This window comes from Sitophilus oryzae, unplaced genomic scaffold, assembly GCF_002938485.1.
Source record: "Sitophilus oryzae breed Bouriz unplaced genomic scaffold, Soryzae_2.0 scaffold_169_pilon_pilon, whole genome shotgun sequence".
NCBI lineage: Eukaryota > Metazoa > Arthropoda > Insecta > Coleoptera > Curculionidae > Sitophilus > Sitophilus oryzae.
In genome coordinates this window covers 1,861,832-1,888,714 of record NW_022146390.1, presented here as the reverse complement: position 1 = coordinate 1,888,714, position 26,883 = coordinate 1,861,832, and the positions used below count along the sequence as shown (strand labels likewise).

Genomic DNA, 26,883 nt, shown 5'->3' with positions numbered 1-26,883 from the left:
GTAGTTGCTAGATAGCTGTTCTGTGACTTGTGCGTTGAGGTTGTTCTCAATATCGTTAAACTCAAAAGACCTACAATATAATTTCCAAAAATACCAGCCCACACGTTCAATTTCTGAGGGTTTTGTGTCTGCACCTCGTGAAAAACTCTGGGGTGGTTCTCAGCCCAGTACCGACAGTTGTGCCGATTAACTACACCGTTCAAAAAGAAAGTACACTCATCCGAAAAACACACATTAAATAGGAAATTATTATCATTCGCCACTCGTTTAGTCATAGTTTCACAAAATTGCAAGCGACGATCAAAATCGTGTTCGACACTGTACGCCTTTGGACACTTGTACGATTCACGCCGGTCTCCTTGGCTAATTTTCTTGTACTCAGCGTACTATCCATGACAACTTGGCCCAATACGAATACCTCCATAGCTTCATTTACTATAGGAATTTCCCTCTGCCTCTTTTTATTCATAACGGAACCAGTTTCGCGCAATTTTGCTACTAACTCGCAAACAATTTGGCCATAAAGGTGTTTGTCAGGATGGCGTTCATTGAATATCTGCGCAACCCGACTGCCACATTTATTATTTTTAAAATAAAGTTCGATTATTCATTATTTTCACTTTTTCTGCAAGTGATTACACCATAATTGCTAAAAAATTTAACGATATTGAGAAGAACAAACTTCAGCTATCTAGCAACTACCGCACCTGATCGTTCAACCTTGTGGCAAGTGAAAAAATGGGTAAACATCTAGAAATAATAAGAAAAAACAGCAAATTGGTCGAAGGAATTTATCCTTATCATTTACTCTGATAAATGTTTAAATAAACTTTTCAAATTTCAATCCTTCATATTTTCTCAATGACTCGACCGATTTTCAAAAGCGAAGCGGGAAAGTATAGAGAATAGAAAGCCCTTTTCATTGCGGTACAACTTGACCCTCCTTCCCATTTGAAAAAAATTGGAGGATGACACCCCCGCTTAGAGGGTTGAAGATTTTGCAATCATTTTTGTGGCAAAAGTTGTCCCCATCACAAACAAAATTGACGTGTTTTTTAATTTTCTGAAAAAAAATTACCCTGGCCGTTATGCCTTGCGGAACGTTTTCGATTGGCCACCCAGTAGGTTTTAGTGGACCATTATGGGAAACACTTGGTAGAGTAATTTTTCAAACTATTAAAATTTTTCCATGTGTAGTACCGATTTAACGGAACCCGTGTTCGAAATCGTATGTTAAACTTTATGTGTTTAAAAATAAAGATATATTTTTAATTTTTATGGAAAAGTTCACAAGCCAAATTGCCAAATTTATTATATTTTTTTTAATGATTCTTTAATAATATCGATTGTTGAAACAATACGAGAAATCAAATTACGTAATTTCTTTCCTAAGAAATGGAAAAATAATAAGGCCTTTGTTTAATATAATAAAGAAATTAGGTATTATTATTGACGTTCCTTCTCAAACCATCATAAAATAACTGAATATTTTTTAGAGAAATATTACATGCAGCCCATAGCGACATCTATCGAGAAACTATTGAATACTTCTTGAATTTATTGTCGCCATAATGTCAAGAAAATATCAACTTTGAAACTACTACGGCTATCTAGTTTCTGGATACAAGTTAAACAAAGATATAAATTATAAATTTAATGAAAATTACAATATTTATACTTAGTATATTATATACTTACCCTACATTGAGTATCCAGTAATAAAAATAAATATGTTCTAAGCTTTTTATAATGGACTTTTCGTCGAATTAAGTACCTAATAACACATATAAAAATTAAAAATTGATATAAACACAACAAACAAAATAGAAAATATCAATATTTTATTATTCTAGTCTATAACTATATATTTCTGAATTTATAATATGTATCAATATTAATAAATAATTATATTGTATTATTTTTTGTTCATCATTTTGTCAAGATTAAACATACTAAGTTAAAAATCATATTAAATTTCATTTTTAAATCAAAATTTAAATTCTTAGTAAACCAAATAATTAATATAAAAATAATTCTTAATTTTTTTTTAAACTAAATACAAAGTTGAATTCTATATAACACTATTCACTACTTTAGTACTTATTATTATTTTTGAATACAATTTAGGAACACAAAAAAAACAACATTTTATTGCTCATTTACTAATTATTATTGCTATACTAATTTTCGTAACCATAAAACTTTGCCATGTAGTGTATTATAATATCCTTAACATAAGATATAAATTATTATGATATTAAAGAGTGTAATTATATTTCTTACTAATTTAATTGAAAATTACTTGGTTTGTCGTAGTACAGCAAAAAAAGAGTATGAAGATCTTAATATCTAAAAGAAAAATACATATTTTATAAGACAGTGTATTAAGTGTCATAATAGTACCCCTCTAAGAGTGTTCACTGTGAGTGGAAATAACTCCCCGGCAGTCAAAATGATTGGTTTCTTCACTCGTTCCATAAAAATCATCAACTCCTTTCGAATCTTTAAATCGGAATCATACCAATTCGATAAATATATTGATTGACCAATATCAGAACTCTAAAATAACAATCCAAATATATAAAATATGATAAAAAAAACGGCGTCAGCGATGGCTAAAAAATAAACATCGCTGCCATTTTATATAGAAAATTATATGGGAAATGCCATGGGTGTTCATTTCCAAGCCAATAACTGAGCGCCATTTTTTTTTCGATAATAATACGGTATCGCCACAATTATCTAATGAAATATTTTATTAGTTTTTAACAGCAGGACATGTCAGTAATAAAACCAGTCATTTCTAAAGTGTTTTTTTTATGAAAATTTATTCATGAGTAAAGAACCACTTAGATGCTAAAGGCCCCCATACACTTCGATGATTTTGCTCAGTTTTAACCGCGCAGTTAAACACGCTCAGGTAAAAAGAACAGGCCAGCAACCTCCATCGCGAGAAGCTGAACAAATTAGGCAAAGAAAATAAAGTCCTCCTATTCTGCGTGTCAACCCACCAAAAAAACAGAAGGCAATAAAAAAGCAAACGATCTAGCTAGGAAAGGAAAGAACACTCCACTAACTGGTCCAGAACCGTGTGGAAAAGTTGGATTCCCAAGTGGAAACCAACTTAAAGCGGAACTCAAGAACCTGGAAGACTCTATCCGTAACCTGGAATAGGAACCCCCCTAGGGTATTTTCCTTTAAAAGAAAGATCTAAGACACTCTAAGAAATTTCTCACGACTTGCAACCGAGAAAAATCAAAGATATTCTTTGATTTAAGAGTCTATTACGCTGTACTGTTCTCAGAGGTCGGGCAAAGCGGACGTGTGGCCAAAGGAAATATATATTATATTTCAGAAATCTGCCTTAGGCTTAGCCCGATCCTGTCGTGTTAAGCCACACCCACAATTCCAAACACACGTGCTTTGATTAATGCTTAATTAAGGTTTGCAGAGCTTCAGCATTTGAAATAAAATAGCGAGCAATTTGTTACGAAACCATATAAATTATATATCACTGTAATCACAAAACTTCAATCTATTTCCGTATTGTACCGCAATTTTAAGTTTTGTCTTTATTTTCGAGAAAATTTAGTCCAAACATAAGGAATATTTTGTTGATGTTTGCCATTAAAAAAATCTTAAAAATAAAGAAGTTGTCTAAAAATGTGCTACAATATGGATATAGTAAAATCCTTTTATCCTTTTTCTTTAATTTCCTTCTTCAGTTGTGGTAAAAATACCTATCCAATTTTACATAAAACGTTAAATGCCCAACGCTTATTTTGCTAGTTTTTCGGACTAGTAAAATGGACTCTTAACTAAGAACAATCTTCGGATTATATATAATCAATTATTACATAAAATCAACTACTACATCTACATCTAGCTGTATCCAGAAATGGACCCTTCACAAATGTATAGATATCATATTAAAAACCTTTTTATATTATTACTAGCGTGTACCAGCGACTTCGTTCGCGTCGAATTAATCATTTGTAATGGTGATGATAAAGCAAAGCAAGAATTTCCATTAACATACAAACTGGATAAAATTTTCTCACAGTTATGTCAGCATGAGAAAAAACAGTATAGCGATATTATTTTATAACTTGGTAATATTTGAGGGGTAGTTTCGTCTCGTTGGAATTTGACTTTCGAAAAATCCGTTTGCCAAAAATAAGCTTTTTACGTCAAGCAGTTTAAGCAGAATCGTGGTTAAAAAATTACCTAACTTTTTGGAACACCCTGTATGATTTTTTAAGAAATTTCAAAATATGTAAAAAAAACCAAATAAATTATGCTTGTCCAAGCGTTTTCCCGAAAGACTAACCGTTTTTTAAATAACAAATATTGTAATATTTGAGGGGCGTTTTCAGCCTCTTGAATTTGAGATTCGAGAAACCCCTCCTTATCGAACCTCTATACCCCACAGTCAATCCGTTTGCCAAAAATCAGCTTTAAACGTCAAGCAGTTTAAGCAGAATCGTGATTACTCAATGGTCATATTTTTTGAAACACCCTGTATAAATTTATAAAAAATCTTAAAATATGTAAAACAACAAAATAAAATATACGTGTTGAAGAGTTTTCCCGAAAAATTCACCGGTTTTTAAATAAAAAAATATTTTAATATTTAAGGGATAGTTTCACCCCCTTAGAATTCGAGTTTCGAAAAATCCCTTCTTATCGAACCTCTACACCCTAAAGTCAATAAGTTTTCCAAAAATGAGCTTTTTACGCCAAGCGCTTTAAGCAGGATCGTGATTAATCAATGACCAGATTTTTCGAAACACCCAGTATACATTTTTAAAAATCTTAAAATATGAAAAAAAGCGAAATAAAATATACGTGTTTAAGAGTTTTTTCGGAAACTCCATCTTTTTTAAATAAAAAATATTGTAATATTTTAGGGGTGGTTTCACCCTCTTGGAACTAGAATTTCGAAAAATCCCTTCTTATCGAACCTCTACACCAGTAGTTCCCAAACTTATTTTTCTCGTGGACCACTTTCAAAATTTTACTGGTTTCGGTGGACCCCCTGCTGCTACATTTCTACCACATTCTTAAAGTCGCCAAAAAATAAAAATTGTGTCACTTCTGAGTTCTGTCCCTATATTCCGATATGTAAAATAAAAACGAAAAATGGTACATTTTATATCACTTTATTTATTAAAAGAATAGAATTACAAGAAAAATATTAAGGTAATATAGGTTCAGGACATAATTTTAATTAATGGGAAGGATGTATCTGATGGAGTGTCAGCAAACGATCAATGTTTGGCTTTATTTTTGTGGAGCAATAACCGCAATCCCCCCGCTCTGTGATGTTTAATTTGCTCCTTTTTTTTTTTTTTGTTAAGAGGTTTGTAACGGCACTAAAACTCCTTTCGACAAGGTATGACGAGGGAAAAGCTATTAAAAATTTCCTTGCGATTTCCCACAGTCCAGGATATTTTTCGGGTATTTCTGCTTGCAGCCAAAATGTTGGGTAGCCTTTTCTAAATTTCACCTTCAGCTCCTCATTAGTGCTTAGCTCGAGCAGCTCCTCTTGTAATACAACATTGGCCACTTCCGTTTCATCAAATGGATTTATGATCCATGGTGGTATATCCATCGTCAGTATATCTTCAAACCTGGTTTTGAAGTCATCATGCAGAGCACTTAAATGTTGACTGTAGGTATGGATATCCTCATCAATACATTCTACCTGCGACAAGTTTGGAAATTGAGAGAATTCGCGCCGACTAATGTTTTGCTTCATAAATTTCAATTTCCCAAGAAAAGCCGAAATTATCCCCTTTGTTTTTATTAAATTCAGGCTGTCCCCTTGTAACTGCAAGTTAATATCATTAAATTTTTTAAACAAATCTGTCAAATACGCAATGTCTGCTTTGAATTTGATCAAGTTTTCTTTTAAATCTGGATCTCTACTTTCTAAGAACTCTAATATGGAATCGAAAACAGAGTAAAATCTCGTTAAGCATGCACCTTTCGACAACCAGCGTACTTCAGTATGTAAGAGCAGTCGTTGGAAGTCTTCATCATTTTCGTCGCACAATTGAGCAAATAAACGCGTATTCAATGCATTGCTTCTGATTTTGTTGACAGCTTTTATTACAAAATGAAGAGATTGGTTCAACCTGTCACTTAAATGTTTTGCCACAAGATGTTGTCGGTGGATTACGCAATGAATAGCTGTAAGTCCTGGTATAATTCTTTTGAGATGACTTATAAACCCACGATATCGCCCGACCATTGCAGGAGCTCCGTCTGTTGCCACTGAAATAATGTTTGTAAATGGGATCGATTTTTCCGTAAAAAAATTACTCAGGACATTAAATATTGATTCGCCTTTAGTGTCAGTCTCCAAAGTTCTGGCAAATAGCAATTCTTCGTGAATTTCTTCCTCAACAATAAATCGGACATATGCCAATAGTAATGCTTCATTACTGGGTAACGTTGACTCGTCCAGTTGTATAGAAAAATGAGTTTTTTGCAGATGATTGCACAAAAAGCTTTCGATATCAGAGCTCATTTCATCAATGCGTCTTTGTACAGTATTGTTACTTAATGGAATTCTTTTTAGTACGTCAAATGGAGATTTGTGCAAAACAGTTTTTAAAACCTCTTCAACAGCGGGTAAAATTAATTGTTCTCCGATAGTGTGCGGTTTTCCAGATTTTGCTATAAGTAATGAGATATTGTAAGATGCCCGCAAGCCATCATCGTTACTTTGAGATGTTGAAGCGAACATACTGTGCATGGTGGGTCTCTTTCCATATTTTTCTTTCAATGTTTGAAAATATTTTAAATCTTTACCTATTTTATCAGTATGACACCTTTTTAGATGATCTTCGAGCTTTGATGGTTTCATAGAGTCATTGCTCAAAACTTTGTTGCATAATAGGCACATGGGCAATTGTTTGTCTGCCTCTGATGGAACAAAACCATATTTCAAATAATCGATACTATATTGTCGACATTTTTTCTTTGCTGTAGCCATGTTTCGTGTCAGTTACCTTACCTGTAAAAAAAATGTTTTAGTAACCAAGTTTTTTTCTGAATATAGGTATCACACCGCAGCCTTTTGTCAGCCCTTGTCAGCACGCGGAAATAGAATTACGGCTTGTAAAGGGACCAACTAATAAACCGCTGAGACAAATACAGACGTTTTCACAAAACGGTATCAATTTTAAAGTACATAATTTACCACTAATTTTTAATAGTATAAATAAAAATTGGTGTACTCAGTATCGAATACTGATCATATTTGTGTAGGAAAAAATAAAAGTCGAAATCCCAAAATTGTCCATAAAAACGATAACTAACATTTTATTAAATCAATGAGTTCACGCGCTCCGTGTATTTGCGTATTTTTGTCTGCGGCTTCATTGTTAAAACGTGACAAACTGGCATCGAAGTCCAAGCCCCGCCCTTTTCCCGTCGCCCGCGCACCGCTCGCTCTTTCCGAAAAGGAATAGTTTTGATAAAATAGTTACTTCAAAACCAATTTAAAATGATTATGAAATTACTGTTTTATAAAATTAGTAGTTATTTGCAAGAAAAATTACAAAATTAATTGCTCTGCAATATTGCTTATTCGGCCTTTTTAGAGAGGCAGTGTTTCTCTCGTGAAAAAACAATTGAATAAAACGTGCTGTTTGTCTTCAAATCGAAAGAGGACAATTAAAATATCTGTAAGTTACTAAGTTACCTATCTATACAGGCCGTTGTGATCAACCGACTAGTACACGTAAACAAAATACTTAAGTACTATAACAAAAAAAGGTAGGTTACTTACTTTTCTCCGGCACTAGCAAACACAGATATAAATTTTCTCACAACTTTTTTCCAAATTCCGCCTTTTTTCGAAATTCCGGAAACAAATGAATGCGTTTGCCTTTGGCATCAAGTATTTATAGTGGTGATCAAGTTCATGTCTGAACAAGCATTAAGCATTGTCGGGCGGATAGCGCTTTGCAAGTCTGTACACGAAATTGTACGTAATATCGAATACGCAAGTTTGGACAAGTAACAGTCGCTTGCCTTATTAAAATATTATCTGCTTAGATAGGTACTTAAAACAATGTAGGTAGGCCCTTATAAAAACTATGCTTACATTTTTGCTCTTTACTATCAAAAGCAGATAAATTTTCGTGGACCCCCATTAACATCTTATGGACCCCCATTTTTTGTTCACGCCTACGTAGACCCCCAGCAAGTCTCCCGTGGACCCCTGGGGGTCCACCTGGACCACTTTGGGAATCACTGCTCTACACCCTAGAATCAACCTGTATGCCAAAATTGAGCTTCTTACGTTGAGTGGTTTGAGCAGGATCGTGATTAATCAGTATGTCAGTCACTTAAGGATTTTATATGTATATTAGTATAGATTATTACCTCACTCATAATATTGTGTCCGTAATAACAATAAAATGCAACCTGACCTAGCATGCAAACCATATAACTCAAAAGATGGATCTCGTAAGCTAATACCAAATAAAAATCTGAAAAATCCGGAGAATACTAAAACAAAAATATTGGCTTTAAAGAAATCATAAATATAACAATAAAACTTTACAAAAATTAGCTCGTAGCTGGTAAAACAGATGACGAAGATGCTTCCTGCAAATTGACCTAAAACACCAAAGCTGAAAATGCCGTTAATAACTTCGCAGGCCCTGAAAAAGTCTAGTTAATAATCATGTAATCAATAAATATTTACTGATATAAAAGCAACAAACCAAGAAAATAGCAAACGTAAAATATGAGATATTAGTGAAAAAATAGCAAACAAAGTAACTACTACTTCACTAATTTTGTTAGTTTTGTTTATTGAAATATCATCCTTGGCCTGTCATCAGCTTACATTTATTTTGCTTCCCTACAATAAAAAAATGGCGGTCTTCAAGGTCTACAGTTCCTTGAAGCTGTGAAAAAATGAAACTTCTAAGTTAACGAAAAAAAGGTTTCCCCCCACAAAATAACATATATTTCCACACTCTTAAAAGAATCAAGAATCAAGATGTCCAAGGCAATGTTCTAATAGATGATACACCTATGGGAGAGTACAAAAATATAAATATCTAGGCAGTAGGTTGACCGAAAACTTGGATCAATCAGCAGAAATGAAAGCTCGAATAGAAATAGCCAGAGCATCCTTTGTAAAACTCAAAAAATGTCTGTGCAGTGGAGACATCAACTTAAAGCTTAGTAAGAATGCTAAGGGGTTACATATTTGCAACTCTACTCTATGGTTCAGAGGCTTGGACACTTAAAAAGGCCGAAATGAAGAAGCTTGAGGCATTCGAAAGATGGTGTTATCAACGTATGCTGAGGATTGCATGGACTGATCAGGTTACAAATGTAGAACTGCGACGCAGAATTCAGAAAGACGAAAAGGTGATTAACAGCCTTAAAAAGAGGAAACTTGAGTACTTTGGACACATAATGAGAGGACCTAAATATGCCCTGCTGCAGAACATAATAGAAGGAAAGATAAAGGGCAGAAGGAGCCAAGGAAGAAGAAGAACATCATGGCTCAAGAATTTGAGAGAATGGTTTGGGAATGACTTCAAACCAGTTATTCAGAGTAGCCGTTAACAAAGTTAGAATTGCCATGATGATTTCCAACCTCCATTAGGAGATGGAACCCGAAGAGGAAGAAAAGAATCAAAACTTATAGGCTTGGTGCATTTCAGTTGATTTCAACAAATTCCGACCGCAGCGCTTCAACGGCAGAAATCAGAAATTATCAGTATGTATTTCACGCCGTATGTATTAAAATAATATTGAAATCGTGGCTTTGTCATAATATTTAAGATAGAAAACAAATTTCTTGCAGTAGAGGTATATAATAAAATTATATAAGGGTTCTTGCCACTTAACTGCTAATATAAGAATATAGAAATTTAATTCTACGCTGTGTTTGTCATAATGAGGATCAACTTGCTCTCTCTACCGGTTTTGGAGCCCTACTCCATCATCAGGTGAGCTTGGGAGATCCACAAAATGACAACCACAGCGCAGAGATAGTTAATTCCGACTTGTCGGAAAGTATCGGTTAGATATTAAGTCCCGAACGGGAGATAGCGGCCTGCGTGCAATGGTAGTACTTTCGTACCACCGAGGCCATAAATTCAATGAACATCTACTATCAGAGGATAAAATTAATATAATTTGCAATATTAATGGTATAGGTACTTTTTTTAATCAACTAGTGATTAAATGTTTTATGAACATCTTCTAAAATTATAATTATGTACCTGTGTATTTGTATATACTAGTTGTTTACGATATTTTCCGATGGTGGCAGCACCGGCGGAGAATGCACCAAGCCTATAGAGAAAAATCTGAGAACTCTACATTTGTAATTAAATTATAAATATAATCATAAAAAACATAGCCTTAATTTGAAGTACGTAATCAAGCATCGAGGTTAAGCAAAGCAAATATTTCAAGTTTTGCGTTTCATATTTACTTGATATGTCGCTTGCGTTAAAATTATTGTATACTTTAACAACTGAAGATGAGCTTGAACATTCATTTTAATATCCTTCTTGATATCGGCCACGTTTCTTTTATAATTCAACTTTTCCAAGTTATCTTTAAGAACTCGGAATTGTGCACAAACAATGGAACAAAACATGGCAAAGACGATGTCGACAGATCCGCTTACTGAGGCACAAATGCACACAACTATTGCTTGATATACATACGTTAAATAGTATGCTACAGAATCGGTCAGGTCCCAGGGATAATAAGCAGGAAAGATAAGCCTAGAATTAAGATAATTAGTTATTTTTTAGCCGACCATACCAATAGGTATTATTAATTAATTCGTGGAAAAGAACTGTTTTTAAATTCAAGATGTTTTTTTAGACAATAAATTTTACAATTTTATTGTTTAATAAAAACGCGGCTATTAAACAAATGAAAATCAGGATATTAAGGCTTTGCGTGGGGACGCGGGACTTTTGGAGCAAAATCGGGACAGGTGGCAATCCTGGGTGTACAGTACGTCTGTCCGTTCTGTGGCTACGGGGTATCCGTGAGAAGGGAAACGATATTCTCTCGATGTTTTTCGTAAAAAATTACACGACGCGTCCCATCGGGCGGAGCGATTTGCGGTGACGTGCTCGTCAAGTCGACCTATAAAATATATTGCTGTTTATTTAAATAGTTTTTGTCCGCATTCCTTTCATAGACACAGATCCAGCAGACGAACTGTAATATACATAATCTTCATATTTTGGATTGTGTTAATAAGTTATTATAATATCATTTGGAATTAAATTCAAAAAAACCGATTCCATTTTTTCTCTCTACCACTTACCGTCTATTGTCGTTTGAATCAAACAAAGGAAACAAAATATACGATCCAACAGCAACAACAACCATTATTTTATAAGATAACACTATCTTTTTCGTTACCCTAATATTCTTTCTTATTATTTCTTTATGGTATTCACATGTCGGATATAAAATCTTACTATAGAAAATACTCTCCAATAAATCTACTTGCTCTCTGTTGTAAGCGCAAAAACAGCTTTTGATGAACATGTTGAAGCTGGATATCATGAGCAGTAACGTTTCCATGATTTTCGCATGATTTTTAAACTCGATAATGACGAAAGTGATCATCGACAAGGCGAAGGTAACTATGAGGAACATAGAAAAGGCGAATCGTATTTTATAAACAAAGGCCCAGTAGGATTGGGACTTGAAATATATTCCATGAAGTATCAGGATTTTCATGTCCGCGTGGTAGTATTTTCCAATATCAAAGTCCTAAAACAATATTATAAAAAAGTCTTAAGGAACTACAATGGTTGTTTTATAATATTTTGCATATAGAGCAGTGGCGGCTTAAATCACTTTTTTTCATCCTAAGGTATTCAAAACTATTCTCAAAAATCTTGAATTTGGCCAATTTTTGCTTGAAAACGTTTTATGACAAACAAAATGAAATTTTGACCGGCCGGTAGTAGGGGAAATGGGTAAAATTTCCTCTACTGCCGGTCAAAATTTCATTTTGTCCTTCGTTCCCGCTATGTTTTGCACGTATCAAACTCCAAATACCGCTGCTCGTGACGCTAACGAGGTAAGGTATACTACGCATAGAAAAGATAATGGGTTGAGGTATGATAGATATAGTTTATATTGGTGTGATATTGGCCATTGACCGCGTCATTCATAAAAGGATTTATTTTTTTTGGGCAGTTTCGGTGTTTATAAAAACACAAATTATAAAACAACCTGTTCGAAGGAATGGGAACAAACTTCCCTTCTCACAAAATAAAATACCACTTTTAGCACTTATATCATAAATAACTATTTCTTTTCAAACGTCACAAAGGTATTAATTTTTGCGACGAATGATTGACAATATAAAAAAGCACTTTTACGCCTAAGCATAAAAGTGCGAAAATATATTATTAAACTGACATAAAGTGCCAAACCAAACCATAGTTTCTCGATATACAGGGTGTCCCAGAAATAAGTGCAAATATTTTAAGGGGTGGTAGAACTCGATAAAAGAAACATATTTTCTCTTTATCGTTTTTCAAATAAGTCCAAAATAACGGAGTTATTTTACTTTGAAAATTTCCAAAAAAAAATAATTTTTTGCTAAAATTTTGAGAACCACTGGATCTTTTCTGGATTTTCTTTCTTGTAAATTTAATCTAATACTTATGTTGCCATATTATTAAGAAATTATGTTTTTCAACTAAAAACTAAAAAAAATTCCAAAAAATTTCGAATTTTCCAAATTTTCTTTTCGCGAAAAAAACTTCATAGGCGTGTTTCTGGGGTTGAACTATACTACCAGTTAAAATACTTGCACTTATTTCTGGGACACCCTGTATAATTATATACAAGGTATGACTTTTAATTTTTTTTATATATATGTTGGAGGCAGATGACGAATTCGGCCTATGTCCGAAATAATTAGACATATGGCGATATGTCCATACTAAACTTGCCACTTGAACTAACTTCGTGGTTATAAATAGTCGTTATATAACTTCTTTACGGAGGGGATTAGTCTTTTTTTGATATCATATAACAACAAAAGATTAACACCCTCCGCATAGAAGTTGAAACCAATGCAATCAAAACTCCTCCGCGTAACTTTGTGGATTAGGTATATTTAATTATAATCGCCATATGTTTAATTATTTCGGACATAGGCCGAATTCGGCATCTGCCTCCAACATATACATTTGAAATTGTTTAATTATTTATCAATAAAATGAAAAATATACGAAATAATATGCATGTACTGATTTCTTTCGAAAATCGACAACTATGAAACTATGAACTCTTCCTGGACACAAACGGTACATTGTGAGACAGATGATTGTAGAGAAAAACAAGCCCTATAACATAGGATACAACATTTTAATGAAGAGTGCTTTCCATAAAATCAATAAAATGAAAAACTACATGTACTAATTTCTTTCGAAAATCGACAACTATGAAACTATGAACTCTTCCTGGACACAAACGGTACATTGTGAGACAGGAAATTGTAGAGAGAAACAAGCCCTATAACATAGGATACAACATTTTAGTGAACAGTGATTTCCTTAAAATCAATAAAATGAAAAATATACGAAATAATATGCATGTACTGATTTCTTTCGAAAATCGACAACTATGAAACTATGAACTCTTCCTGCACACAAACGGTACATTGTGAGACAGGAAATTGTAGAGAGAAACAAGCCCTATAACATAGGATACAACATTTTAATGAACAGTGCTTTCCATAAAATCAATAAAATGAAAAATATACGAAATAATATGCATGTACTGATTTCTTTCGAAAATCGACAACTATAAAACTATGAACTCTTCCTGGACACAACCGGTACATTGTGAGACAGAAAATTGTAGAGAGAAACAAGCCCTATAACATAGGATATAACATTTTAATAAACAGTGCTTTCCATAAAATCAATAAAATGAAAAATATAAGAAATAATATGCATGTACTGATTTCTTTCGAAAATCGACAACTATGAAACTATGAACTCTTCCTGGACACAAACGGTACATTGTGAGACAGAACATTGTAGAGAGAAACAAGCCCTATAACATAGGATACAACATTTTAATGAACAGTGCTTTCCATAAAATCAATAAAATGAAAAATATACGAAATAATATGCATGTACCTACTGATTTCTTTCGAAAATCGACAACTATGAAACTATGAACTCTTCCTGGACACAAACAGTACATTGTGAGACAGAAAATTGTAGAGAGAAACAAGCCCTATAACATAGGATACAACATTTTAATGAACAGTGCTTTCCATAAAATCAATAAAATGAAAAATATACGATATAATATGCATGTACTGATTTCTTTCGAAAATCGACAACTATGAAACTATGAACTCTTCCTAGACACAAACGATACATTGTGAGACAGAAAATTGTAGAGAGAAACAAGCTCTATAACATAGGATACAACATTTTAATAAACAGTGCTTTCCATAAAATCAATAAAATGAAAAATATACGAAATAATATGCATGTACTGATTTCTTTCGAAAATCAACAACTATGAAATTATGAACTCTTCCTGGACACAAACGGTACATTGTGAGACAGAAAATTGTAGAGAGAAACAAGCCCTATACCATAGGATACAACATTTTAATGAACAGTGCTTTCCATAAAATCAATAAAATGAAAAATATACGAAATAATATGCATGTACTGATTTCTTTCGAAAATCGACAACTATGAAACTATGAACTATTCCTGGACACAAACGGTACATTGTGAGACAGAAAATAGTAAAGAAAAACAAGCCCTATAACATAGGATACAACATTTTAATGAACAGTGCTTTCCATAAAATCTTTCCAAATAAATGAATAATAAAATGAAAAATATACGAAATAATATATATATATATATATATATATATATATATATATATATATATATATATATATATATATATATATATATATATATATATATATATATATATATATATATATATATATATATATATATATATATATATATATTTATATATATATATATATATATATATATATATATATATATATATACATCATTTGAAATTGTTTAAAAACTTATTTCTAGCGTTTGAAAACAAAATAGCATGTTCTATTTGGAGTGAAAATGACTTTTTCTGCCTCGGCTGTAGTGTCAAACGTACAGCCTCGCCACGAAAAGTGTCATTTTTACTCCTAATAAAAGAATATACTATTTTGACATCCCTAAGTTTAAAATAATTTGGTCCTTAGCTTACTAAAACAAATCCTTATTTTTATAATCACAATATACTCTACTATGACTAGACTAAGAAATGTAACTAGTTACCACAAAATCTTTGCCTTAAGAACATATAATTATTTTTTTACAAAGTTTTTTACCTTTTGCAAATTATTTGTTTCCAAAATCTTTACTTCAGATTTCGTGTCCATCTTATGAATTCAAGATACGATTTACCTATAATGCCAGTTTAATTTTCCGTTATTTAAAATTTAAACTGAGATTGATAGAGCTGTAATTATTTTAATTGCATATATGGTAACAGAAAATCTACTTATACGTATATTCTAAGAACAAAACTAATGGTTATAAAAAATTAAAAATTCCATATACCGCATAAGAGGGTAAAATTTCTAATAAGTACTTCAAAAAACAGACAAGTGCAAAATTTCCCTTCATATTGGATTAATATTTAATTAATTATTTTTCTTAAAATAGTCATATTTTTTTATTTCATAGGTACTGTATAGTGATCAAATCAAAAAACCACTTCGACGTTTTTTTTTGACCATTATTGTTAATTTTGTTGTTAATTGGCTACAACTCAATAATTTTTCGAAAAAAAAACATATTACAGCTTATATCGTTGGAAAGCTTCAAAAATTACACTTTTATGAAGTTATGACAACTATGGTTTCCATTTAATAAAACATATGTTTGTGTCATATGTCAAAAATTGCAGGCTTTAGAAAAAAACGGGCAATACCGTCTCATTAAGGATGTGATTCTTTACAACTTGTATCTGAAGACTTTTTGTCTAAAATAAATTATAATGGAATTAGGCAGCATTTTTAAAATAGCCAAACTTTTTTTTCAAATATCTAGTAAGCAAGTATGTTTGTCCTCACAAAACCGCAATTTTTTCTCCATTTGACCGACTCTCTAGCTCCACTAGTTTCCAAGATATCCATAGAGAACGTCATAGAAAACTCACCCTGTAGAGCTTGAATATATTTCTGATGATATGGTTAAAGCAACATCTATTTCTATTCGACTACAATTCAAACTAAATATTGTAAACAATATCAATAATCTTTGCAAAATACAATAAACCTAAAGGAAATATAGTTTTGCTAACTAGAACACATAAAGTGGTTTTACAAGATATCTATATAAATTTCTAAACTAATAACTACGGAGCGTGTCAATCAGAAAAGCAAAGAAAAATAATAGAATTAACTCATTCAATCGATATTGTGTGGTCAGCTAAGTAGTTTATTCGTTACAAATGATTTGTCAGATAAATCGTTATAATTCGTTGAAAATAAAGCCACAAAATTGATTGTGGTGGCCGGAAGAAGTTTCTAAATTTTTTTGTTTATTTTCCATTGTCTCTATAACGCGGAAATGTGTAAAAAAATATTTCTGTGTAGGCAGTATACATGATATAATAAATGTTTTAATACTGATTGCATAACTGCAAGAACTCACTATATGTATCAAACGTTTTTCGACGTATTCCGATGCCCAGTCGCCATTGCTCCCTATCTAGCCAGAGGCCTATTCCTTCTCTCCAGCTCTTGCGTGGTCTACCCCCTTTTTCGTCGTCCCGCTGGTGTCCAGTTGAGGATCTGTTTTGAAAGCCTCTCCTCTGACATTCTTTGTAATGTGGCCACATCATATTAGTTGGTTCGTTCTTATGTCATCAGCTATTGTTCGATTGACCCAAGATTGACCCCCATAATTTATCGAATTCTGTTGTTCGTACCATCTTTCTCTTCTGGATTTACCTGCGGCCCGTCTCCAGAAATTCCTTTCTGTCGCTTCCAGGGTGCACATAATTGCCATAGCAAACGATGCTTTTAAATTAAATTAATTTAAATGTTACTATCCCACAAGATTATGGTTAACAAGAAAAAAATCAATAACTAAGACCAATTGAGGATAACCGAAGTTATACAATTTTTTGCCATGATGAAAAGAAATTTTAACTATCAAACAATGTGAGAGAAATTGATGTACAAAGACAACTTATTCTCTGACTGGACGATAGTCAACTTGTCATATTCTTAAAATAAGTCCAGTTCTATAAAAAGGAAATATATTTTCTTCAAAAAAAAAAACAAAAAACTTTAAAATGTAATTAAGTATAATGTTATTGCATGAATGGAAAATACCGTATGATCGAAAAAAACGGCGTCCAGTTGGCTTGGAATTGAACATCGATGACATTCCTCATATAAATTTACATATACCTAAAATGACAGCGATCTTCCTTTCACAGCCATCGCTGACGCCGTTTTTTTTTTCGATCATACGATATATCAACAAAAACACTACAATATATATTTGTTACTAATCAAAAAGGGTACTAAAGACTTATTACTAATAATGTTATTTAAGTAGTAACAAAGGAGTATAAAGGTGAACAGAACTGTTATTTTTGAGAAACAAAATTTTTAGTGTGGACCAAAAAGTTTACACAACCAATAGAAAAAATATTTAATAAATATTTGAAACAACATTTATATGCATTTGATGTGTCATGCTCAATAACTAAAAGCCTACTTTGATCTACAGGGTGCCCCAAAAGGTTTTTTTTTTCGTTTTCTTTTTTTCGATCATATTGTATTTCATAAACTCCTAATCTCTTGTGAATCTTGAAGCCCCACTGACGAAAACTATGGCAATTTTATTAGACGTTGGAAAGAAAATTTTAAATAGATAAAAAGTAGTGTAAGTATTCTCTTTCTTGTTTTATTAGAAAAAGTTTCTTTTTTGCACATACATAATTAATTTTAAAATTAAATATAAAAAATAGGTTCATTAAAAAAATAAATATTAAATATAACGTTCTAAAATTATACGTCTAGAGCTTTTCAGCTAAAAACCTAAAAAACAACTTCAAAAATCACAAGCAAAATTTTCAATCGTATTTAAAATCTGTGTAAAGAAATGATAAGATAAATTGTATTTTCTGTCATTTTTTGGATGTTGTGTGTCGAAATCTGCCCCGACTTATTTAACAGAATTTATATGTAGGTATGTGTATTGAGAATCTGAAAAAAATAGGCAAAGAAAATAAAGTCCTCCTACTCTGGGCGACAGCCCACCAACGGATAGGAGGTATTTAATCATGATACAATGAATTAAACATCGAACGATCTAGCTAGAAAAGAAGCAAACACTCCACTAACTGTATCAGAACTGTTCTGCTTCTCAACTGGAAACCAACTGAAAGCGGAACTCAAGAACCTGGAAGACTCCATCCGTAACCTGGAATGGGAATCCTCCAACTGTCTAAGACACTCGAAGAAATTTCTCGGACTTCAGAGAAAAATCAAAGATTTTCCTTAATTTATGTAAGCACAATCTATAGATTATGATGCGGTTCTTAACCAGGAAGCAGTCTCAATGAACACCCCAATAGATTGAAGCTAAGAAACAAAGGCGAATGCAGATTCTGTGGGAAAAATAGGGAAACACCAGATCCCCCCATCACTGAGTGCGTCAAGACGACAACTATTCGTGCCATAAATTTTGGTACGACTGTAACCTCTATAAAACCCTCTCAGATACTGGCTTTTGTCAAAGCCCTGAGACTGTATGATGACTTTACCTAACTGTAAATATGTGTTACTATTATCATATAAACATGTTTTTTGGTTTTAGATATAAACTACTGATAAAACCATAGCTCGAAAGCTATGACCAGTTAATGGACGTCCACCTGCATAGTTCATTTATTTCACTTAAATAACCGGTGAACTAGATAATTTCGACTTTTTTGTCAGATCGCTGGCTACACGTAAAAACAGTAAAAACTAAGAAACCGCGGTGTCATAGAACTCTACTCTAGTAGAAAAAATCGCGCCGAAATTTCAAGCTATAAAAGCATTTCTTTTGCACAATTAAAGTTCAGTGTTACGACAAACGGCGTTCAATTAAAATAGTACAAAAATGTGTGTGAAGGTAGATATTATCTTTTGTTTATTGTTTATACAGTATATTTTGAATATTTTAAGTCCAATATTATGTGACAAAAAAAAAGTTTTAAAAAAGCTTTAAAATTTCAAAAATACCGAACTAAATTTCAAAATTTAAATTTTTTAATACTCCTTATACTACACACATGGCCAAAATTATTGCATATATCGTTTAAAAATATACGGAAAGGAATTTAAAGAATCTTTTTTTATACATAGCTTTGATAATCTGTAATAAACATTTTTTTGTTAAAATGGATATGGTAAACAATGTTTATCGTTCAACCCAATATTTATCGTTTTTTTATCGTTTTAGACCCAATATTATTACAAATTCTTGCACATTTCGATTTGTGGCCTCTTGGGTTTCAGAAGAAATTTGACCATTGTTTTGGCCTTAAAATGCCTAGAAACATTATTTCACAGTTTAATAGAGTCAGAATAGTAACACTGTCTCAACAGGGCTACCGGTAAGTTGCAATAGCTGAAAGTAGTTGCAATAGCTGAAATTGTAGGAGAGTTAACTAAAGCGATGTTTCGCGAATATTAAAAAAAATCAGCGAGACAAACAAGGTTACAGACCGGCCTGGAAGAGGTAGAAAGAGAGTTACTAATACTATGCAAGACCGTCAAATATCCCTAATTGCACGACGCAATCCCCTGCTTTCTAGTACTGCTATTAAAAATGAGTTAGCTCGCCTTGAAGGACTCCATGACAGAGGATTACATTTAAGGAGGCCTCTACGTGTTTCGAAGCTTAATTTACAGCACAAAATTACGCGACTACAATGGGCTGAGGAGATGAGAGCAAATGGACCTAATTGGAATTTCGTCATGTTTAGTGATGAAACAAGAATAGGCCTAGTGCCAGACTCGCGACGAACTTTGGTCTGGAGAGCATCTGGAAGACGAGCACGCTTGAATGCAGCTCAACCCCGTGTCCCGTTTCAAGGGGGAAGCATTATGGTATGGGCAGGTATAATGCGCGAAGCTCGAACTCCTCTTGTTTTTATTGACAGGTGCCTCATGTCTTCGAGACGTTTTAGAGCCTATTGTGCGTCCATTTCGAGGGGCAGTGAGGGATGAATTTGTTTACATGGACGATAATGCTCCTCCCCATCGCACTTTAGCGGTTCGCGAATTTTGTGAGGAAGAGTGTATAAGAAACTTGTGGTGGCCACCGATTTCTCCAGATATAAATGTGATCGAGCATGCTTGGGACATGCTAAAACGCCATATTGCCAAAAGGAATGATACCCCCCGTACCTTAAATGAATTGAAAATTGCTGCGCGCGAAACATGGGAAGCCATTCCTCAGCATCTCCTGAACAACTTAATTGAGAGCATGGCACGTCGTCTCACAGCTTGCATTGAGGCTTGAGGAGGCAATACAGACTATTAGTTGTGAGAAATAATTAAAATTGTTTTCAATATTTTCTGTTTAAAATGAAATTTGTTTTTGTTGATTTTCACTCACTATGAAATAAAATTATAATAACAGCCTAGTTGCGCTTAGATTTTTAATTTTATATTAGTTAGTCGTGTAGTAAGCCAATATGTCCAAAAATATAAAAAGAATCATATTCTTGTCTATATCAATCGTCCAAAATAAAATAAAAATATCGTTATATGCAATAATTTTGGCCATGTATGTATTTCGCTTTCAACTAGAATATTCTTTCAAATATAATTTTTGTTTAGTTGGCATTATTAGCCATCCTTTGTTTTGGCGGTCTGGTGGCGCACAGTATTCCCTTGACGAGGTTCAAGCGTGCAATAGAAGAAGCAGGAAATAGCAAGTCTTCGCCTGACCCAATTTCAGAAAGATCTGGATTGGTGGACTATGAGCTACCCACTGAAACCAAGACCGTTCCTACTGCGAAATACTTCCAGTAAGTTTCAATCGTCCATCAGGTATATTTATCAACTTTAGTATTACATAGTGATGGTCATATCTACTGTAAGAAGAAGGAATCATATACAGGGTGATTCAATGAAAAATCTGCATGTCAGATTTTTCTTTTTTGATATTGAGATTTTAACTGAAATTATTTTTAAATATTTATGTTTTTTTTTCTAATTTTTGTGTGAGAATTTGCTTTAATATTTCCATAAATAGTATGTTATAAAATAATGATGGAAACAGAGTGTTACATTAGTGGAACTGTAAATTGGGTATTATTATTTACTGGCTATTTAATTTTTAATACTGCAATACAACATTTCGACATACTATTAGCATAAAATGTTTCTTGGTCAATTTGCGCCGCCGTATTTTCGTTTAAACCATGTAAAATTCCGTTTTATTTTACCAATGCTGCGTGTCACGTATACCTCACAGTTTCACAAATTGTTACATGAATTTCTTTAATTTTTTTTCTAAATAATTCTGATTCTAATGTATTCTATAAAATAATTATGTTAGCATCTCTAAATAGTAAATTTAAAGTACTAGTCAGCTAGAAAAAACAGTTTAAATAAATCAAATTTCTAGATCTCCATAAATATCTGGCAATTTTACCATCGACACAAAGGTTTCATGAAGAAAATAACATATCCTGTATTTGGCGAACTGAAATTGATCGAGAAAAACGACGTCCAGTTGGCTTGGAAATAACGATCGATGATATTTCCCATTTAAATTTACATATTAAGTGACAGCGATCTTCATTTCATAGCCATCGCTGACGTCGTTTTAGTTTCGATCATACGTACTTCCACAGGTACTTCTAATAATGTTAGAGTATTAGGATTATACAGGGTGAGTCTAAAATAAGTACAAATATTTTTAGGGGTAGTATATTTCGACCCCAGAGACAAATATTTATGATTTTTTTTTGCGAAAAACTTTTTTTTGGAAATTTCGGAAAATTTTTTAGTTTTTAGTTAAAAAACATAATTTCTTGATAATATGGCATTATAGGCAGCAGATTAAATTTACAAGAAAGAAAACCCAGAAAATATCCAGTGGTTCTCAAAATTTAAGTGAAAAATATATTTTTTGGAAATTTTCAAAGTAAAATAACTCGTTTATTTTGGACTTTTTTTATTTGAAAAACGGTAAAGAGAAAATATGTTTCTTTTATCGAGAAACCCTGAAAATATTTGCACTTATTTGAGACTCACCCTGTATATTATAGGTAAGTTCATTATTACAAACTACTTAAATTAGAAAATATTATAACTATTTAGGGACATGTACGTAGCGCAGAACAACCCTAAAGAACTCGAATTTGGTCACGTGGCAGAAAACCTAAATGAGTGGGAGCAGCGATTCGAAAAAATTAACTTGGATAATCTAAATCGTCAAGGAAAGGTTAATAATTGTTCTCCAAAAATTAATAACAGCTTATTATATATACTTGGCTTATCTAACTATAATTGCTTAGCATTAATAATTTTTATGACTTGAATAATTATAATTATATGCATTTTCGCTCGCCGAGAAAAAATATGCTTTCCTGAGCTTCTTTTTTTTTGATAAGCTTTTACGAAGACTATCATTAGATCAACAAGACCATGACCAAGACCGATCAGTGCAAAGATTTATGCAAGACCAAGACTCAATATTCAAGACCCTTGCGGTCTTGCATATGTTTGACGTTTTTTATTTACACCTCATTGTTCATAAATACTATTAAAAAAATATATTTACTTACCTCTTCCCCCTGTAATTTATTAAATAAGAAATAATTATAAAGTTTTTCTGGAGCTTTTATGTGACTTATGATAACCATCAACAATAAATCATATTCGTATCAAGTTTTTTTTTTGTTTTAACTTAGAAGGCTTGCAAGAATCTTGCAGCAAGACCATGACCAAGACTGAACCACAACTGAACCCTATAAGACCAAAACAAAGACTACTTATTAGCCTGCTAGACCAAGACCAGACGAAGGACGTCTCGGTCTTGATCTGGCATTCGCTCATCGCGATATTCAATTGCTGCTTGTCACATTTTTGCACCTGCTAGTGTCGAACGGTTATTGACATCATTTTCTTCAACTAACAGATATATCTATGTGCCGACTAAAGACTACTACGAACACGGACACAATCAAGGCGACGATGACCACTTCATTGAACGTCACGAGAAAAGGGAACTTCATCTCGGACAGTTTAAAAACAAAGTAATTTTCTCTTATCACTAACTTTTCACTCAAAAGACTTAATTGATCTTTTTAATCGATAATATATCTTCCACTTTCATTATATCACCAATGAGTTCACTCAGTATTATTTTTCGCTGATAAAGCTGACATAATCTTGTAAAATCTGCGTAAAACGGCGTCAGCGATGGCTATGAAATGATGATAGCTGTCATTTTATATTCAAAATTATATGGGGAATGTCATCGATCTTCATTTCCATTCTTTAAAAAGTCCCAAACCTATACTTGATTAGCATACCTACCAGACATTTTACAACAGGCAAAAAGTTGCATCCAATATATTTTGCATCTATACAGGGTGTCCCAGAAATAAAAGTATTTTAAAGGGTGGTAGATCTCGATAAAAGAAACATATTTTTTCTTGATCGTTTTCCAAATAAGTCCTAAATAACGGAGTTAATTTACTTTGAAAATTTCCAAAAAAAATGTTTTTTGCTAAAATTTTGAGAACCACTGGATCTTTTCTGTTTTTTTTTCTAGTAAATTTAATCTAATACCTATGTTGCCATATTATCAAGAAATTATGTTTTTTAACTAAAAACTAAAAAAATTTGAAAAAAACGAAAAAAAACTCATAGGCGTTTTTCTGGGGTTCAACTATACTACGAGTTAAAATACTTCTTTCTATGCACTTATTTCTAGGACACCCTGTATATACCTACAGCACCTATTTTATGAGAATTTTTTGTATACAGGGTGTTTCATAAAATACGTACCATCTCTCGTGGGAAGATTCCTCACGTAAAAATAAGATTTATTTTTCATATCAACACAGAGGTCTGATTCTGTTTTGTTTCGTAACTACAGGGTGTTAAATTCTTAATATTTTTTCGATTTATTATAATTTTCTTCCAAGTACTTTTAGTGCCAATGCATATATAGTTTTAGAGTTACAGAATGTTAAAACGTTTTAAAATTAGGTTTTTTGTTTTGCAATTATTTTAAATACCATTATTTTTTTATTTGAAATTGCTGTAGGTTGGACTAATAGTAATAATATTAAATTAGATAAAATAAATAATTTATTAATTTTATTTTAATTTTATTAATTGTGATTAATAAAATTGCGTTTATCTCATCAAGGAGGCTGAATTCGACAAAATATCAAGAGATAATTTTTAATTAACATTAAACGGCCTACACAATTTTGATATCAAAAGAAAAAAGTCAGTGGCGCACATGTTTTTTTTTCAAAAATTCCAGTGATAGGCCATATGCACGTATCAAATATGCCCATATGAAAAATAAATCTTATTTTTACGTGAGGCGTGAGGAAGCTCCCCACGAGAGATGGCACATGTTTTTGAAACACCCTGTATGTTTATTAAAATAGTTTTCAGTTATAACTTCTACAGACGAGACAATAAATATCCTAACTTTTCCTTAAAAGTTCCAAACCTATACTTGATCACAGACTTGATTAGCATACCTATCAGACATTTTACAATAGGCTAAAAGTTGCTAAAAATATATTTTGCATCCATATACCTACAGCACCTATTTTATGATGATTGTTTTGTACATATGGAAAAAAGGAACAATGTAAATATGTAAATATAATATACATTTATAAACGATGTACTTTCTTACTAAATTTTATTTCTTGTATCAGGTAAGATGGGGAGACAAAAATGGAGGATATGGTGAACATTACTGGGACTTCAACCACGCTGGACAAGGTGACGATGAAGAAGGCAAGGAAAGTCAGCAGAATGAAGAATCCTCTGAAGGTGGAGAAACTCAAGAAACGCTTAACTCATACCAAGTTCTACCCAGAGAAAAGAGAAATCCAGATGATGATGTTGAATTCATCAGCGATCAGGCCAAATCATCAATTCTAAATGACAGAACACCCAAACATGGCGGAAATTACCGAAAAGCAAAAGAAATTAGAATTAAGCGACAGCCGCAGCCTATAAATCCCGCTTATTTAGTTTTTGATGTTGCTACTGGAAAAATCACAGACCAAAATACAGGAACCCAATATCAGTTAAAAGAAGTGCAATGATAGTGTTAGTATCAAAGACTTACTAACTACTATTTCTGAGAAATTCAAAGCCATGATAGACAAAAAATGTAGTTTCAATTTTGCAACACTGCATATATTTTTTGTTAACTAGTTTTAGTAAATTTTTTTATACAATAAATATTTTTATATCACTTGATTTTTATTTTTCCCTTAAAAACTATGTACTTATAATTAGAAATCACAATATGTCTTTGATATACATAGTAATTTGTCATAAAATGAACATGTTCCAATAACCACATTTCCAGCAGAGTTAAATTTTTCTACTTCGTTCTTGTCGAGAAATGACCAGTCAGCACCGTAAGAAATATTTTTGTGTTCATAATAACTTTCTACAATCCCCATTGGATGATTAGTCAAAGCACTAACAATATGCACACCTCCCAACATACAGGCAGCTAATAAAAAATTTTGAACAAAAGGATCCCACTTCAAACGCCATAATGTTCCAGGCATTTTAAAAATATCTGTCGATCTTTTCATATGCCTAATATCCCAAAGTCTAATGTTCTCATCATAGCTTCCACTGGCAATAACATATTCTTTTGATTTATTTGAATGTAAAGAAGTAACACCTGCTCCATGTTCTTTATTCTTTGTTACTGGCATATCTTTAATTCTTTTATCAAACACTAAAAAGAGTGCATCATCACCACCACTTAAAATAGAATTAGTGTCCCAGTAATAAAATGCTGTTATCCATGCTTGAAAAGTATGGCCATGCCAAAAACTTTCAACAGTTAAATTGGTTGTATTAAAATGCAACACATGGATATTTCCTGCAGAATCGCTGCATGATATAAGGGGTTGATCGTTTTCGTATTTGCCTGTAGACCAGTCTAATGATAATATTAAAATACTTTCAATAGTATTGGGATTAAACACATATTTAGTTAAAAGGTTAAGTGACTCTTTTTCAAACTGGTAAATTTCTAATATACCATCTGAATTAACAGCACCTAACAAAGAAGATCCCTGAACCAGATTGGGACACCATTTCAAGTCCAAAATCCCAACAGTGTTTACTTGTTGGTGTAACTTTAAACCTGTGTCACAATTTACTGAAAACAAGTATATACATCCTAATCTTTTCTGAACAGACTCTGTATTAGTCTCGTCTAATTCGTAATTTCCACAAACAAAAAAATTTTGATACTGCACATGGGGGCACCATTCTACCGAATCTGCACCATATGTTGTATTAAATGAATACAATGTCTCTATGTGTTTAGACGTTGGATTAGATACATTTTCTTCCATTGGGAGATTTAGGGGCTCCTTTCATATAAAAATAAAAACACTAATTTAAATTAAATTAAAAAAAGAATACATTAAAACCAGACTGAACTACATACTGAACTACCCATAGAACTACCCATGAACTACCTACAAAATACAATTGAACTACCACCACAGATTATTCTTAACTCAATC

General features: G+C 32.5%; 3 protein-coding genes across 4 annotated transcripts; 1 reads left to right on the top strand and 2 right to left on the bottom strand.

Annotated features, from left to right (window-relative positions):
• Nucleotides 1-2,298: 2,298 nt before the first annotated feature.
• Nucleotides 2,299-10,668, bottom strand: LOC115881167 (odorant receptor 85c-like). The gene is made up of 5 exons (XM_030898549.1): nt 10,515-10,668; nt 8,582-8,681; nt 8,401-8,526; nt 2,404-2,559; nt 2,299-2,349 (listed from the first exon to the last, which is right to left on the bottom strand). The coding sequence occupies exons 1-5, from the start codon at nt 10,646-10,648 to the stop codon at nt 2,299-2,301; spliced, it is 567 nt and encodes a 188-aa protein (XP_030754409.1). The 5' UTR covers nt 10,649-10,668.
• Nucleotides 10,669-19,111: 8,443 nt separating this feature from the next.
• On the top strand, nt 19,112-25,515 carry LOC115881160. 2 transcript variants are annotated; one of them, XM_030898538.1, is made up of 5 exons: nt 19,112-19,235; nt 20,951-21,141; nt 22,442-22,565; nt 24,956-24,970; nt 25,033-25,515. In XM_030898538.1, exons 1-5 carry the CDS (start codon nt 19,224-19,226, stop codon nt 25,426-25,428), a joined length of 738 nt encoding a protein of 245 aa, XP_030754398.1. In that variant the 5' UTR covers nt 19,112-19,223; the 3' UTR covers nt 25,429-25,515. The 2 variants fall into 2 exon arrangements, with proteins under 2 accessions (XP_030754398.1, XP_030754399.1); XM_030898539.1 differs by lacking the exon at nt 24,956-24,970.
• Nucleotides 25,507-26,833, bottom strand: LOC115881159 (diphthine methyltransferase). Its single transcript, XM_030898537.1, has one exon. It carries the CDS (start codon nt 26,707-26,709, stop codon nt 25,621-25,623), a length of 1,089 nt encoding a protein of 362 aa, XP_030754397.1. The 5' UTR covers nt 26,710-26,833; the 3' UTR covers nt 25,507-25,620.
• Between the last annotated feature and the right edge of the window lie 50 nt (nt 26,834-26,883).